Source organism: Clupea harengus, chromosome 5 (genome assembly GCF_900700415.2).
Source record: "Clupea harengus chromosome 5, Ch_v2.0.2, whole genome shotgun sequence".
Lineage (NCBI taxonomy): Eukaryota > Metazoa > Chordata > Actinopteri > Clupeiformes > Clupeidae > Clupea > Clupea harengus.
In genome coordinates this window covers 20404133-20417361 of record NC_045156.1, presented here as the reverse complement: position 1 = coordinate 20417361, position 13229 = coordinate 20404133, and the positions used below count along the sequence as shown (strand labels likewise).

The window sequence follows — 13229 nt, the reverse complement described above, 5'->3', positions numbered from 1 at the left end:
CACAGACAGTCGCCAACGCCAACCCGCACTGAGAAAATGAAATTGGTCCCAGCAGGCTTATCCCAGTCCACAGAAACATCCCCTAACGGTATTGTATGCTATTTCTCCCCCATTCTCATCACATTAGCTCACGTGAGAGATTCATTCATCTTTGCGGGTGCAGTACAAACACAGACGAGACAAGAGATAATGATTTTGCAGGAGTTTATTGAAAGAAAAACAAAACAAAAAAAAGTTATCCACTGCTTACAATAACAGCAACATAATTCACTGAAGGGTCTATCAGCTCTGTGGGCTCTATGACAAATAACTGTACATGTAGTTGAGAACAGGATATATTCACATTATACAAGGTCAGACCCTCTCTCTCCATGCCCTGCCCGACACAGAAAAGAAGAACAAGACGACATGTTCTTAACAGTGAAATGCAAAACTCAAACATTGGTGCTTCGCCTGACGTGCAGAGTAGGTAGGGTTGCATAGAGAACAGGTTTGTTACAAGCGTTCAAGTGGAGTGCTAATTTGTAACAACCCAATGCCAAAATGGTGGAACTCTGCCCAGAATCAAAAGAATTCACAGATCAAATAAACTGATGACAGCATTAAAAGCATGACGGTATGAACACTGTCTACTATTTAGTAATTGATAACTGAACTGCAGTAGCACATCCCCAAAATGCTTCCAAAACACAATGTCACCGTGACAATATATGACCTGGTCTCACAATTTACTTAAGTGTTTTGGCCAGATCCTGTTACAGTGTTTCTTAACTCGTGAAAGATGGGGTACAATTAGTTATGTTGTGATGCATGAGTATGGGGTAGTGAACCTATTGTGTTGTAAACTGTCTGTGAAGAACTGATTACCAAACTATTCATAGGACTTTGGGTCAGAACTAAACCATATCAGAAAAAAAAGTCTAAAAATTCCACTAAGCCACTACGACAGCAGTGCTTCTTAACTGGTGAGTCACAGAATCATTCTGAATGGGTCGCAGAATGTGTGTTCCTTCAGATCTTATCGTAGATAATATATGAACAGTAGCTTTTATTTTGAAATGGATACAGCTCAGCCTTCATGGTTCTCATGCCTCAGTAACAGGGTAAAGGGATCTCTCAGAAAGAGACGAAGTTCTGCATGAACCTACTACTGTATGAGTCTGAAGGCTCGGCTGGAGAAGTGCTGTAAACGTGAGTACGGGATGCCACTGGTAGGTTAGCTGAATCTCTGTGTTAGAATTCATAATTTTGGCAGATAGTAAAAACTTATTTTCTTGTAATTTGCAGTTAGCATGTGACTGAGATGAGCTAGGTTTTATACAGTTTTGTGTATGGGAAAGAAATCAACATGTAGGCTGTGTTTGTATAATGTGCTAATTTGATGAATACAAGAATATAACGTGAAGTTTGAATCATTAGGTTGGGCAAAAGGTCAAATAGTCCCCAGATTTTTGTGGTAAAACTATTTAAAATCTATCTAATCTTACTCAGGCTAATGAGCTATGAATTCAGGCATTTATTATGTTTATGGTTTGAATTCTATAAAAGTGTAGGGCAGACCAGTTGAGATCCACTGCCTTACAGGATGACGCCTGATTTTGCTTTAGAAGTGAATAGCAAAGACGAATTGGCTTTCACTTGGCAAGAACATAAAAAAAATACAGGGATTTAAAAAAGCATAAAAAAATAATTCATACAAAACAAATGTTCCATCATCCATGAAAAAACCACAATCCATGAAACCACCATATAGTAAATGTTTTATGTCCATGTCCATTCAAAGCACATTTCAAAAGCTTAATCCCTAAATAAAAAAAATTAAAAAAAACGAATTAAACATATCATTTTCACAGACAAGAACTAAAGTAATAGTCCCTTTAGTTCCCAGAAAAAACTGGAATCGCAAGTTGAGGAAACATGTAGCTTTTCAAAGGTTCACTGCAAACAAGATGAAAACCGGTAGTGAAACATGAGGTACTTTAAGTGTATTTGCAGCTTACTCAATATTAACATGACCCAGGAAAAAAGAAGAAACCATCACACGAATGTGAGCTCTAAATAATTATATTACATTTAAATAAAACACTTTAAGTGTGCTTCAAGAGTTATTGTTTTAAAATGTTCAACTAAACAGAATGCCACTTCTCTGTTTCTCTTGATCTAAAACCGAATCTTTAAAATGGTGGTCATGAACAAAAACTCTGTTTTGAAAACACCAAGTTTTATTGTAAAACAAAAACAAACTTTCAGCATTGGTCAACCTGGTTCACCGGTAAACATAACCCTTAATAACTAAAAATAATTTTAACCAAAGAAAAACACTGATTTAAAGCATAACAACAGAGCCTTCCTGTTACTGTTCCCCAAAAGACAAATAAAAATGCTAAAAACTTGTGAAATTCCTTGAAACAGGTTATAGGAAGTATCACACACACACACAAGGAATACTGAAGTGAAAACAGCCCATTTCCTTTCCAAAGAAGTCGTTCTGGTCCATCACAAACCCAATTGCCACAAGTCCAAGCCCAAACATCTACCCATCCTCACGGAGCACTTAATCATCACCAGTTCACACATATTCACGTACAAGCAGATCTGGAGTCTCTGGAGACAGCCAACAAAACCACTGAGGTAGAACTACACAGACAACTAAAACTAACTCCAGACACTGGTTATGATTCTTAATGACTTACACTGATAAGAGACTGTACTGTGAGATTATGACAACTGCACAAACACTTCACATTGATGTAACATGTACACACATTTCTGTAGATTAAGTCAGTCTTTGTAGTTGAGACAGTTGTAAGATCAATATTAATTTGCATCGAGGTATCTATAAAGGAAGCTTGATGTGCTGGGGTAAGCCAAAGCCAAGACAGCAGTGAAGAGAAATACTACTGATCTAAGGGGACATTTGTGTTTACACCAGAAGGGTAGTATCTTTGCAACTGACATATGATCTGTGATGATCGGATCTGTGTTCACACCAGAAGAGTAGTATCTTTGCAACAGACATATGATCTGTGATGATCGGTGACAATCAGATCTAGGATCTGAACTGAAATATTCCTAAACTATTCATCAAAACAAAAAAAATCCCAATGTGTCAGAATAGTTTAAACATTAACATTAAATTAAGAGGGTATTATTTTGATACATGATTTTAAACTAAGATCAGGTAGAGATCAATATCCATATTTTGGGCTGATCTTTGGCACTAATGACTTATAGGAGTTGCAAGTAAAGACTAGACAACTTGCCTGGGCATCTGCAAAATAAATACAAACACAAAGTTGAGTCACATGAAAATGACTAAACATTGATTTGTGCGCAGCTAATTGATTTTACTTCGCCCTAAAACCTTGAATACCAGAGCAGTCTGATAAGATTAGATATCGGATTTCAATCAGAGAAAATTGTACAGTAAATCACTTGGGGTTGACCATCGATTCTTCCAATCTTTTTCACAACAAAGCACAATGATTCAATCAGCGGGACATACGGGTGGTGGCCACACTCACACAAACTCCTTAAAAAATCTCTTTGACATTTAAAAATAAGGTCAACTGGCATCATTCGAAAGGATATTTCTTTGGGTGATGAGGTCAACCATGAGGGTCTCATCTCAGAATAATCTCGTGATATTCGCAGCGGCAACCTTAGACTTGAACTGCACTCTAACAAGAGGATTTCTAGGAGTAACAAAAACTGGGATTTTACTGCAAACATCGTTCGATTGGAGAAATGAATCAAAACATTAAATCCACTTCCAAAATAAATCAGAATTCAAGGCACGGAGGTGGCATGTTAAACGTGATAAGTGTTTCAATCTTGGGCGCTGATTAGCAAACATTCTTACACAGCAATTTGTGTCTTTACTGAATTTATGGGCAGAAGTGAGAAGAATACGAACACAGGCTTGCTCTGTTGGGTTACCAGTCAAATCATAAAACATATGGGCTAATAACCAATTATGCCTTTGTTGAAAAAGGTACAGTTATAATGTATATATGCGCATGCGTGTATTGGGTGGAGGTAAGATGAGATTTGTGGGGCTGTTATAAGCGTGCAGACTTAATTAGGCAACACCGGGTTTGAGTTCCAAGCAAGCAAACAGGCTTGTCTGAACACACAACGCCCCCTTGCTCAGAAGCCCAACCTGGCGTGCAGCTGGCACTTTCTTCTGATCTCCATCACCAATCACAGCAGCAGGTGACAAACAATCAAAATGAAAATGAAAATGGAAATGGAAATGATCTACACAAACAGCCTCCGTGAACCATTCACTGACTGTCTCCTCCTGGCAACCAGAAAAAAAACAAAGTGTAACAAAAACTCTAACATTCCTCGAGTCATCGAAAGTCAAAATCCATCTGATAGCGTAAATAAAGAAAAGAAAAAAGAAGATCTGTGGAATCTCTCGTTGCGGAGGATGCTGAACCTCTTTTCTTCACATTATATAGATGGGGGGGCGATTGGGCTTCACAGTTACAAAACAAAAATGGCAGTCCCTTTGAAGAACCGGGCTCAGACAAGGAGAATCTGTGGAGAGAGAGAGAGATGAGACAGACATGAGCTTACAAGTCACTTCAAGCAAACAGTAAATTTACACAACTTGATCACAGGCCCCCAAGAATAATGGGTTACACTCAAATTACTCAAGAACAGAGACATTAAGAACAAAACGTGAGTCGAGTTCAACAAAACAACTGTTGTCATCTTTACTTATGGATAATGCAACGCTGCTTCATGCCATTATACATCTTATGCTGTGCATCTCAACTGTAATCCCACATTACTTTTTCAAAGATTTCTGCAATAGATCACGACAAAATTTGTGAAGAAGCATGCCTCACTTTGCTCAACAACACAGATCAGTCTCTTAGATTTAAGCGGCTCATTCTGGGGCAATGCCACTGCAAACTAGCGAAACCTTCTGTGAGCTGTGTGTGAGTGAGTGAGTGAGTGAGTGAGTGAGTGAGTGAGTGAGTGAGTGAGTGAGATTGGCCTCTGGCACCTCCATTTTGCGTGCCTGGCCATGTGAGTTCCTCCTCATTTTCAGTGGCTGTGTTTTGTGAGCCGGGTGGCGCGGGTGGGGCTAAGTAAAGAGTGCACTGATGCAGGCATGGCGTGCGAGTCCTGCTCCCTGTTGCATAACCCCGGCCAGTGCCGCGTGGCTTAGGCTCAAATGGGTCACTTTCTGATACGACGATGATGATGACCACAACACAGCAGCAGAGGAGCTTGGGTAATGTAAACAGTGACCTGGGTGTAAGGACAAGGCAGGCAAGTAAACAAACAAATAAGCCTCCCCTGCAGAGCTGCATGACGTGATGCTCAAGCTGTAGCACTGAGGGGGAGGGGGGGGAGGGCACCACCTCATCCTGATGCCTGCATCAGCCACAGGCATCTGCTGAAAGCACAGGCCAGGAGGGCAACAAGGAAAAACACAGGGGACTGAACTCAGCCACATGATTTTTAAGAGACATACAGATGGCATGAGAGAGAGAGAGAAAGAAAGAAAGAAAGAAAGAGAGAGAAAATATTTCAAGTATGTGCTGAGTAAGCAAGTAAGTAATGCAGTAAAAGGCGCCACTGCAGTCCATTAAGAGTGAGCAGCTGCCTGCTCCACCCCTAACAGGGACAGGGACAGGGACAGGGACAGGGACACACACACACACACACACACACACACACACACACACACACACACACACACACACACACACACACACACACACACACACACACACACACACACACACACACACACACACACACACACACACACACACACACACACACACACACACACACACACACACACACACACAAACTCCCTGCAGCGAAGGCAGTAACCCAGAGAGCATCAAAATACACTCCTCTTCTGTGAACCTTCCCCCTAATGACAGGCTCCCTCTTCGGACTGCATGATGAAGGTGAAGTCCTGCACAACTGGCGCGGATTCCTGCACTGCTAACCCAGCTGTCAAAGCACTGATCTGCTTGTGTTGAGGGGCACATAATCCTGCACGATAACGCAAACCCTGGAGGGGTCAGTGAGTTCAGACTTGTCCCACTGTGGTTTTACCATACAACGTATCCCCTTGAGACACACACACACATTTCAAGAATCTGCACACATATGTACCCACATAACAAACTTCACCCTTTCCCTTTTCTGGGGAACACCGATGAGAAGGCTCATATCGACGAAGGCAATGCTTTTGGATGAAAAACACAAGCGGGGTCAATGAGTTCAGCCGTCCACTAATCTGCTAAAGATCCTACATAGATTTTCCTTCCTCTTCCACACGCAATCGAGACACAACACCCACACCTCAATGTGCGTTCTCTTAGGCCAACGAAAAGAACAAGCGCCCAATGCGTATGCCATCCCGACACACGGCTCCTGCAGAACACGCCATACTGAACAATCCCACATTAACCTCGCTCATATGCTGACACTGTTCTGGGAACCTCCTTGTTGTGGTCCCCTGAGGATGTGTTGGGTCTATCATTCGGCAGCCTACTTTCTCGCCCTGCTTCCTTTGTATCCTCTAAAGGGAGCTGCACCTTCTCTGCCCTATATCTTCTAACAAGAAACTAGTGTTATGTTGTGTTGCATTCTGAACAATGTACAGGTCCCCGGTCCTGTTACTAATGGTTTACTTAATCAGATAAAGCAACTTATTCTATGAGATGATCACTGAACCTCACCAAGGTCTATGAAGAGAGTGTGGAGAAGACCTATGGCTATGCCTTTATAGCTCTTTTTGAAGTGTACAAATATCAATCTGTATAAAAATACATAAAATGATTAAATAATGCCATTTGCATGGGTGAATAATGTCACATTTTCACACAGTCAGGCCTGTAACCCAATGATCCACAGGAACTTAAGGCACTTTGTCCTGCCGAATTAACCTAAAATGCAACAGAGTCTTTGTGTGTGTCAGACAGTCTGACTATGCCAGACAAGTAGAGAGGTGTGGGGGAAAAACATACAGAAAGAGAGGGCGAGCGAGAGAGCTGGAGAAGGAAGGGGGGATGGTTGTGGAATACAACGAAGGGGGATGGTAGTGAAACACATGAATAGTGATTCTGAGGAGCAGGCTTCGGGACAGCTGTAATGTCCTCATTAGAAGAGAACTGCTCCCCCCACCCCCAATCAGACAAAAGCATTCTTAAGAAAGGTGCCTTTGCCCCCGCTCTCTCCAGTGTTAGCAATGTGACACATGACTGGGACCTCTCTGTGCAAACCTATATGTTGACACACTGCATTGGGGCAACAGCATTTTCAAGTCTCACCAAAATCTGGAAATTCAACAAATATCCAGGCCAGTAAGGTCTGGAAATTTGAAGAAGAATTCAGCACACTGCTTTAAACACAAGCAGGGCCTCATGACGTCAAACAAATGCTGATTCATGGGTGCCCACTTAATCTCTACTCAACCTCTCTGTCCAGGTGAATGACCAAACAATGAAGAATTCCCTCTCAGCCACACGCACTTCATGGTGAAGGTTGGCTGCTGCCTGTGAATCACCTCGTCTTGATGCTGGTGTGTGGCAGATAATAGATTCTCCCTGAAGTTGGAGGGAACCAAGCGAGGGAAGAGGGTGGGGGGAAGCGGGGGGAATGAGTTCAGTTGTGTAACAGCTATCCCAGCATGCCCCAGGGCAAACAAAAGGATCTCAGCTCAGGCAATCATGCAAGCAGACAAGAAGAATGAAGGAACCCCAAATTGCTGTGATACTTTTATTTTACTTTCAATTTTGGTGTACTGTAATTAATAACAATACCATTCCACTAGGTTTGAATTGTTAGGTTAGAGCAGGGGTGGTCAATTAATTTCCCCAAGGGGCCACATGAGATAGTGGAACTGTTGTGGAGGGTCCACTCAACAACATGCAGTTTTGTTGTAGTGTTTGTAGTTTTGTTAGTATTAATATCTTGTCATTCATTTTGACGGTGTATAGTTATGTGAAGGAGACATAAACACACGAGCAGCCCAGGCTCTTCAAAATGGAGTTTTGTGCTTTGGGACAAAACCCGCCACCCAAATGTAAAAAAAAAAGATTTTTGGCACGACAAATACATACACTTAGCCTGGGTTCCAGCCGTACTTAGCCCCGCCCACAACATTTGAGGTCGGGAAGTTCCGTCTGGCATTGCTCCGTTAGGGCATAGTTTCGCCCTAACAGAAGCTGTTGGGACCAATCAAATTGTCAGGGCGGGCTTTATACGATGATGGACAGATGATCAACAGTAACGTAATCAACCACGTCACCAAAGAGCACTTGGGTTGAATTCGTTTTCAACAAACATGGCTGCCGCTGGAGAGCTGAGATGTGTAGATTCGAGTCTGTTTTAGAAGACATCGACAGCGCATTCATTTTGAAAGAGGAACAGAGAAACGCGATCAAGGCATTTGTCGATCAAAAAGATGTTTTTGCCATCCTTCCTATCCGGTAAAAGTTTAATTTATCAGCTGGCCCCGATGGTCTACGTTATGGTCATACACTACGTTGCTCTGATTGGTTGTAGGTATATCCAATTGAGCAAAGAGGCATTTTTTTTCCTGGTTCGGTTGAAACACGCCCCCATAATCACAGCCCAATGGAGCAGTATCAGACTCATATTCTGACTAGAATTATGAGTATGACAACGTCAGGCTAACATACACTAGCATGTTAGCAGGTTTTTATCAATGCCAGCTGTGCTGCTGTTGGTGTTTGCAAAACATCTACAGGCTGTCATCTATGGGTGCTCAGCTAGTTAGCCCCCTAGACAAATAAACGTAACATAAACATAATGCCCCTTTGACAGAACAGTGCATGACAGATATCATCCCATGTGTTGTCAATGCAAGCGTGAGCTAGTCAACTTCTTGGGGTCCCTTCCACCATGGAAAATGTTAGCAGGAATCCCTGCTACAACCTCGTAAGGCATTGGTAAGCACAGCTCCAAAAACCCACTGTTTGACTGAAGGTGACATTACAAGAAAGTGCCCTGCACACATCTGTCCCCTAGTGAGCTCTTGTGTAACACATGTCTGAAGTCCACACAGATAGAGGGTGATGGAAGGGAAGTCAGGAAGAAAAGGTATGTAGAAGGAAACCTAGCTCAAGCGGTTTGAGGGAGCAAAATATACGGCATTTCCCCAAGTCATGTGGTCATGAGTGAAGCACCACTTACATCTCTACCTGCAAGACCTCGTAACAGCTAACGACGTCAAACGGCCAGGCAGCGTTGCAGCACAATTGACTTACGGACACATCAACAAGGTAGAGTGATTACCTGAAAGTGTCTTCCGCACAGGCCGAGTGGGTGCGGGGGTCAGGCAGCGCAGGTGACCTGTCCCACCCTGCTGTGCAGCTCAAGTGCGTCGGGCCGGTCCTGCGGGTTGACGGCGAGCATGTCGCGCAGCAACTGCCTCACGCCGTCGGACATGTGCGAGCGCCGGCGCTGAGGGATGCTCAGCACCATCTTTGGGTTCTCCAGCAGTGCCTCGCCCACCGGCATGATCTCGGTGCCCTGCCGCACGTACGTGCCCAGCAGCTCGCGTTTGGACTCGGCGTCGATGAAGGTGATGCGCTCGATCATGGCCCAGATGATGATGCCCAGCGCAAAGATGTCGGCCTTGGCCGTGTAGTGGCCCTCCCACACCTCGGGTGCCATGAAGAAGTCGGAGCCGCAGGCTGACGACAGCCAGCACTTGTTGACGTTCACATTGTTCTTGTTGACGTACGCGGACGTACCCTCCTTGCGGCCGGCGCCGGCGCCCCTCTCGCGGCTGGCGGCCGAGCCCTTGCCTGTGCCCAGCCCCGCACACACCTTGCTGAGGCCGAAGTCAGCCACCTTGAGCACGGGCGTTCCCGAGCGCTCGGAGATGAGGATGTTGTCTGGCTTGAGGTCACGGTGCACGATGCTGTTCTGGTGCAGGAAGGCCACGGCACTGCTCAGCTGCCGCATGAAACTGGAGTTGGTGTGCGGGTCGGGCCGCCGCGACAGGATGAACTGGTTCAGGTCGCCACCCTCGCAGAACTCCATCACAAACCACAGGTAGCAGGGCTCCTCTGGGTAGTCCAAGACTCGCTCCCCTGCGGAAAAGACGTGATTTTTTTTAGACACGGATTCTCTATTTAACTATTACGAGTCACATTTAACATACATTCCTTTAGATAATCAAGACAACCCCTTAGAACATATTTCACTGAAGTGATTCTACATAGATGGCGGTAATAAGGCCAAATGCACACAGAGACCTTGACTCAGATTAGCAGTACAGTCAATCAGCAATAATGAAGAACTAAATCCCAGGGCCTAATGGTCCAACAAAGCAATGGTTGGTAACTGTCACAGAAGGTGAGCAGAAATTAGTTTAGAAAACTACTTAATAGAAAACTCTCAGCAATCTGAGAATGAAAGTAAATGTCCTCTCCTTGGCCATCAAGCAATCACCCCCCACCCCCACCAAGACAGAGAGAAATGAGGATATGCATGCCTTCCTCAGAACAGCCCTGAGGGATGTTTGGTGCAGAACCTGTTTGAGGCTGAGCTCAACATGTTTTCAGTTGGTTCTCTCATTCCAAACAATAGTCCATGATGAATACCAACCCTGCGGGAACATCCAACTCTGTAAACCATTCCAAATTCCTGTACTTTCAGACATGAATACTGGCACGACACTCCCACAATGACTGTGCCTGGTTTGACCACTGGTAAAAAAAGCTAGACTACCAACAACAGGATACACAATACAATAACTAAGTTCACAGCGCTAATAAAACCTGGGCACGTCAAAATAAACAATACAAAATAAACGTTTACCCCTTCACAAACACTTTCTTCACTTGTTTAACAAACACAAAAAGTGGAAGTCCTTACATCAAGGTCAATGAGGCAAACATTGATCCAGGAATGCATCAAGGATGATCAGATTATCTTGACTGCTTATCAAACAATGATATTTTACCTCGTAGTAAATCACTACAGCAATCCACGTGAGCCATACTGGGGCAAGTCTGAAGATTGATCTAAGTTCAAATTGCACATTTGAGACTGATTAATTACATGTTGCAATTTAACTATATTATGGTGCATGTGCATTATGTCAAGTTTTAAATGATGTGATTAGTGGTGTTTGGAAAACAGAACACAGAGACGATACATATTCGTCATACTACAAGCTTAAGCATAAATAAACACTGTAGACATATGTTTTAAGACATGTTTTCATGTAAACACATGGCCTCCTGTCACGTGAAAAGTGCTGGGTTCAGCACATTATCACCCCTTGGGTGAAATGCAACAATTCAGCAACTCTAACCCTAGCGTTGTTTTGAACAATTCGAGGTAACGGAGTCTAAAAACTGAATACAACTAGGAGGTCCTCAATGGCTGAGTGTTAAAACGACCTGAATAACAACTCTTACGTAAAGACGCGTAAAAGAGTGCCAGCCAGCCATTTTAGACGAAGAAACACCACTCATTTCACCTACCACTGGCTATGCGTCCATGTTAAAACGTTCACATTATACCTACAGAAAACGCACCGCCAAACACCCACCCCAACTTGTATAGTTGTATAACATGCAGACCGAGGGGCGTGTGGAGTTCCGGACATTTGACCGATTTTTGTTGACGATATGCATGATTACATTATAGCATACTCAGTGTCTAACCATCAATGAAAGCGAAATAACCGCTTCAACAAAGAAACGTCTTCAGACAACAAAGTAGCCATTCGACCATAACAATATGCACACTGATATTAACTTGACTGTATCTAGGCCAGACATACAGATATCTCCTCATGCGTGGCATACAATTAGTAATCGATTGACAAAAAACAGAAGCCTAGTTATCACATATATTTAGACGAAATCCTGACGAATGTTGTAATAAGGACACTGTTCCCTTAGCCTGACGTCAGATATAGCTAGGACAGGCCATTATCTGATACTGGAGAAGGTATTAACCTGCATAACTCTGACAATACGTAGTAAATAACACATATTTTATGCACTATACAATAGGCAAAATAGGCCCTTGCCTTTCAATGAAGTCTCCACAAGCCGCAAATACTGCTTGGAATGTTTATTCCCATGACTCATCTTTTGGGCCATGCCATTCCTCTGAAGTACACATTCTTCCAACTGGACCACATTCTCATGTCGTTTTTCCAAACTTGTCAGCGCCCAAAACTCGGCTAAGGCAAGCTCAACATTTTCGGGGGCATCGCAGCGAAGTTTCTTGATGGCCACTCTTGTACCAGACCTTCTGGCTACGGCCTCATACACAACGCCATAACTTCCCCGTCCAACCTCACGGAGTAAGCTATAGCGCGGGGACATGACTCTTCCCTCCAACTTTCCATTTTTCAGATGTTCCAAATCTTCACCCATGACATCGTTGGCATTTACATTTCCAACGCTCAACGACCGAAGGACGCTAGTGCTATCCCTTTTTGTCGTTGCATCTTGGGAGCCGGTTCTTTTACAGGCTCTCCGTGTTCGCCGAGGCGCGTTGTCAAACGTATCCATGACTGTCTTTACGTTATGAAAGACGGCTTTGAAAAACCGTCTCGCTCTGCTTTCATAACTCTTCGGTGGTGTGCAGCTTTGTAAACTTGTGCCTTTCCCACACTCAATATTTTTCTTTGAGTTGAATGAATAAACGCACGCCCTGTTCGTCTTGGGCCTACAGCGCATGAAGACTGTTCTGAATAAACACTGAATGGAGAAGAGCCAGGTTAGGACGAATCCATTTTTTAATACGGGGGGGGGGGGGGGGTGTATTTGTAGCATTACAAGGTTTATGGCAAGGCCATAAACAAAACATCGAGCTCTCTTCATACAACAACCAACTCACGAATCACCTTTACATAACAAAACTACAGTTTTCAATCTTAAAGTCGTATCTTGAGCAGGACACAAACCTATTTAAAAGAACACCAGCACTCAGAAGAATATCAGGGTACTATCTACGGCTTACATTGCCATTCTGTTATATTGTGCTCTCACAAATTAGGAATACATAACCCAGTAGTGCACAAATGTAATTTTTTATACATGCAATATTTGAAAAGACCGATATTTATGATGCCCTTAAATAAACCAAAACAAAGGTAGCAACAATACTTAAAATGACATAAAAAAAACCTGAGCTAAAACTGAGATAAAAGAAACCCCCTCGAAATAACTTCGAATGGGTTGCCCAGT

The 13229-nt window shown here is 43.4% G+C and overlaps 1 protein-coding gene across 1 annotated transcript; it reads right to left on the bottom strand.

The window, feature by feature from the left end:
• Positions 1-187: 187 nt before the first annotated feature.
• On the bottom strand, positions 188-12746 carry LOC105897865 (serine/threonine-protein kinase 35-like). The gene is made up of 3 exons (XM_012824844.3): positions 12062-12746; positions 9304-10106; positions 188-4545 (listed from the first exon to the last, which is right to left on the bottom strand). Exons 1-2 carry the CDS (start codon positions 12717-12719, stop codon positions 9343-9345), a joined length of 1422 nt encoding a protein of 473 aa, XP_012680298.2. The 5' UTR covers positions 12720-12746; the 3' UTR covers positions 188-4545; positions 9304-9342.
• Between the last annotated feature and the right edge of the window lie 483 nt (positions 12747-13229).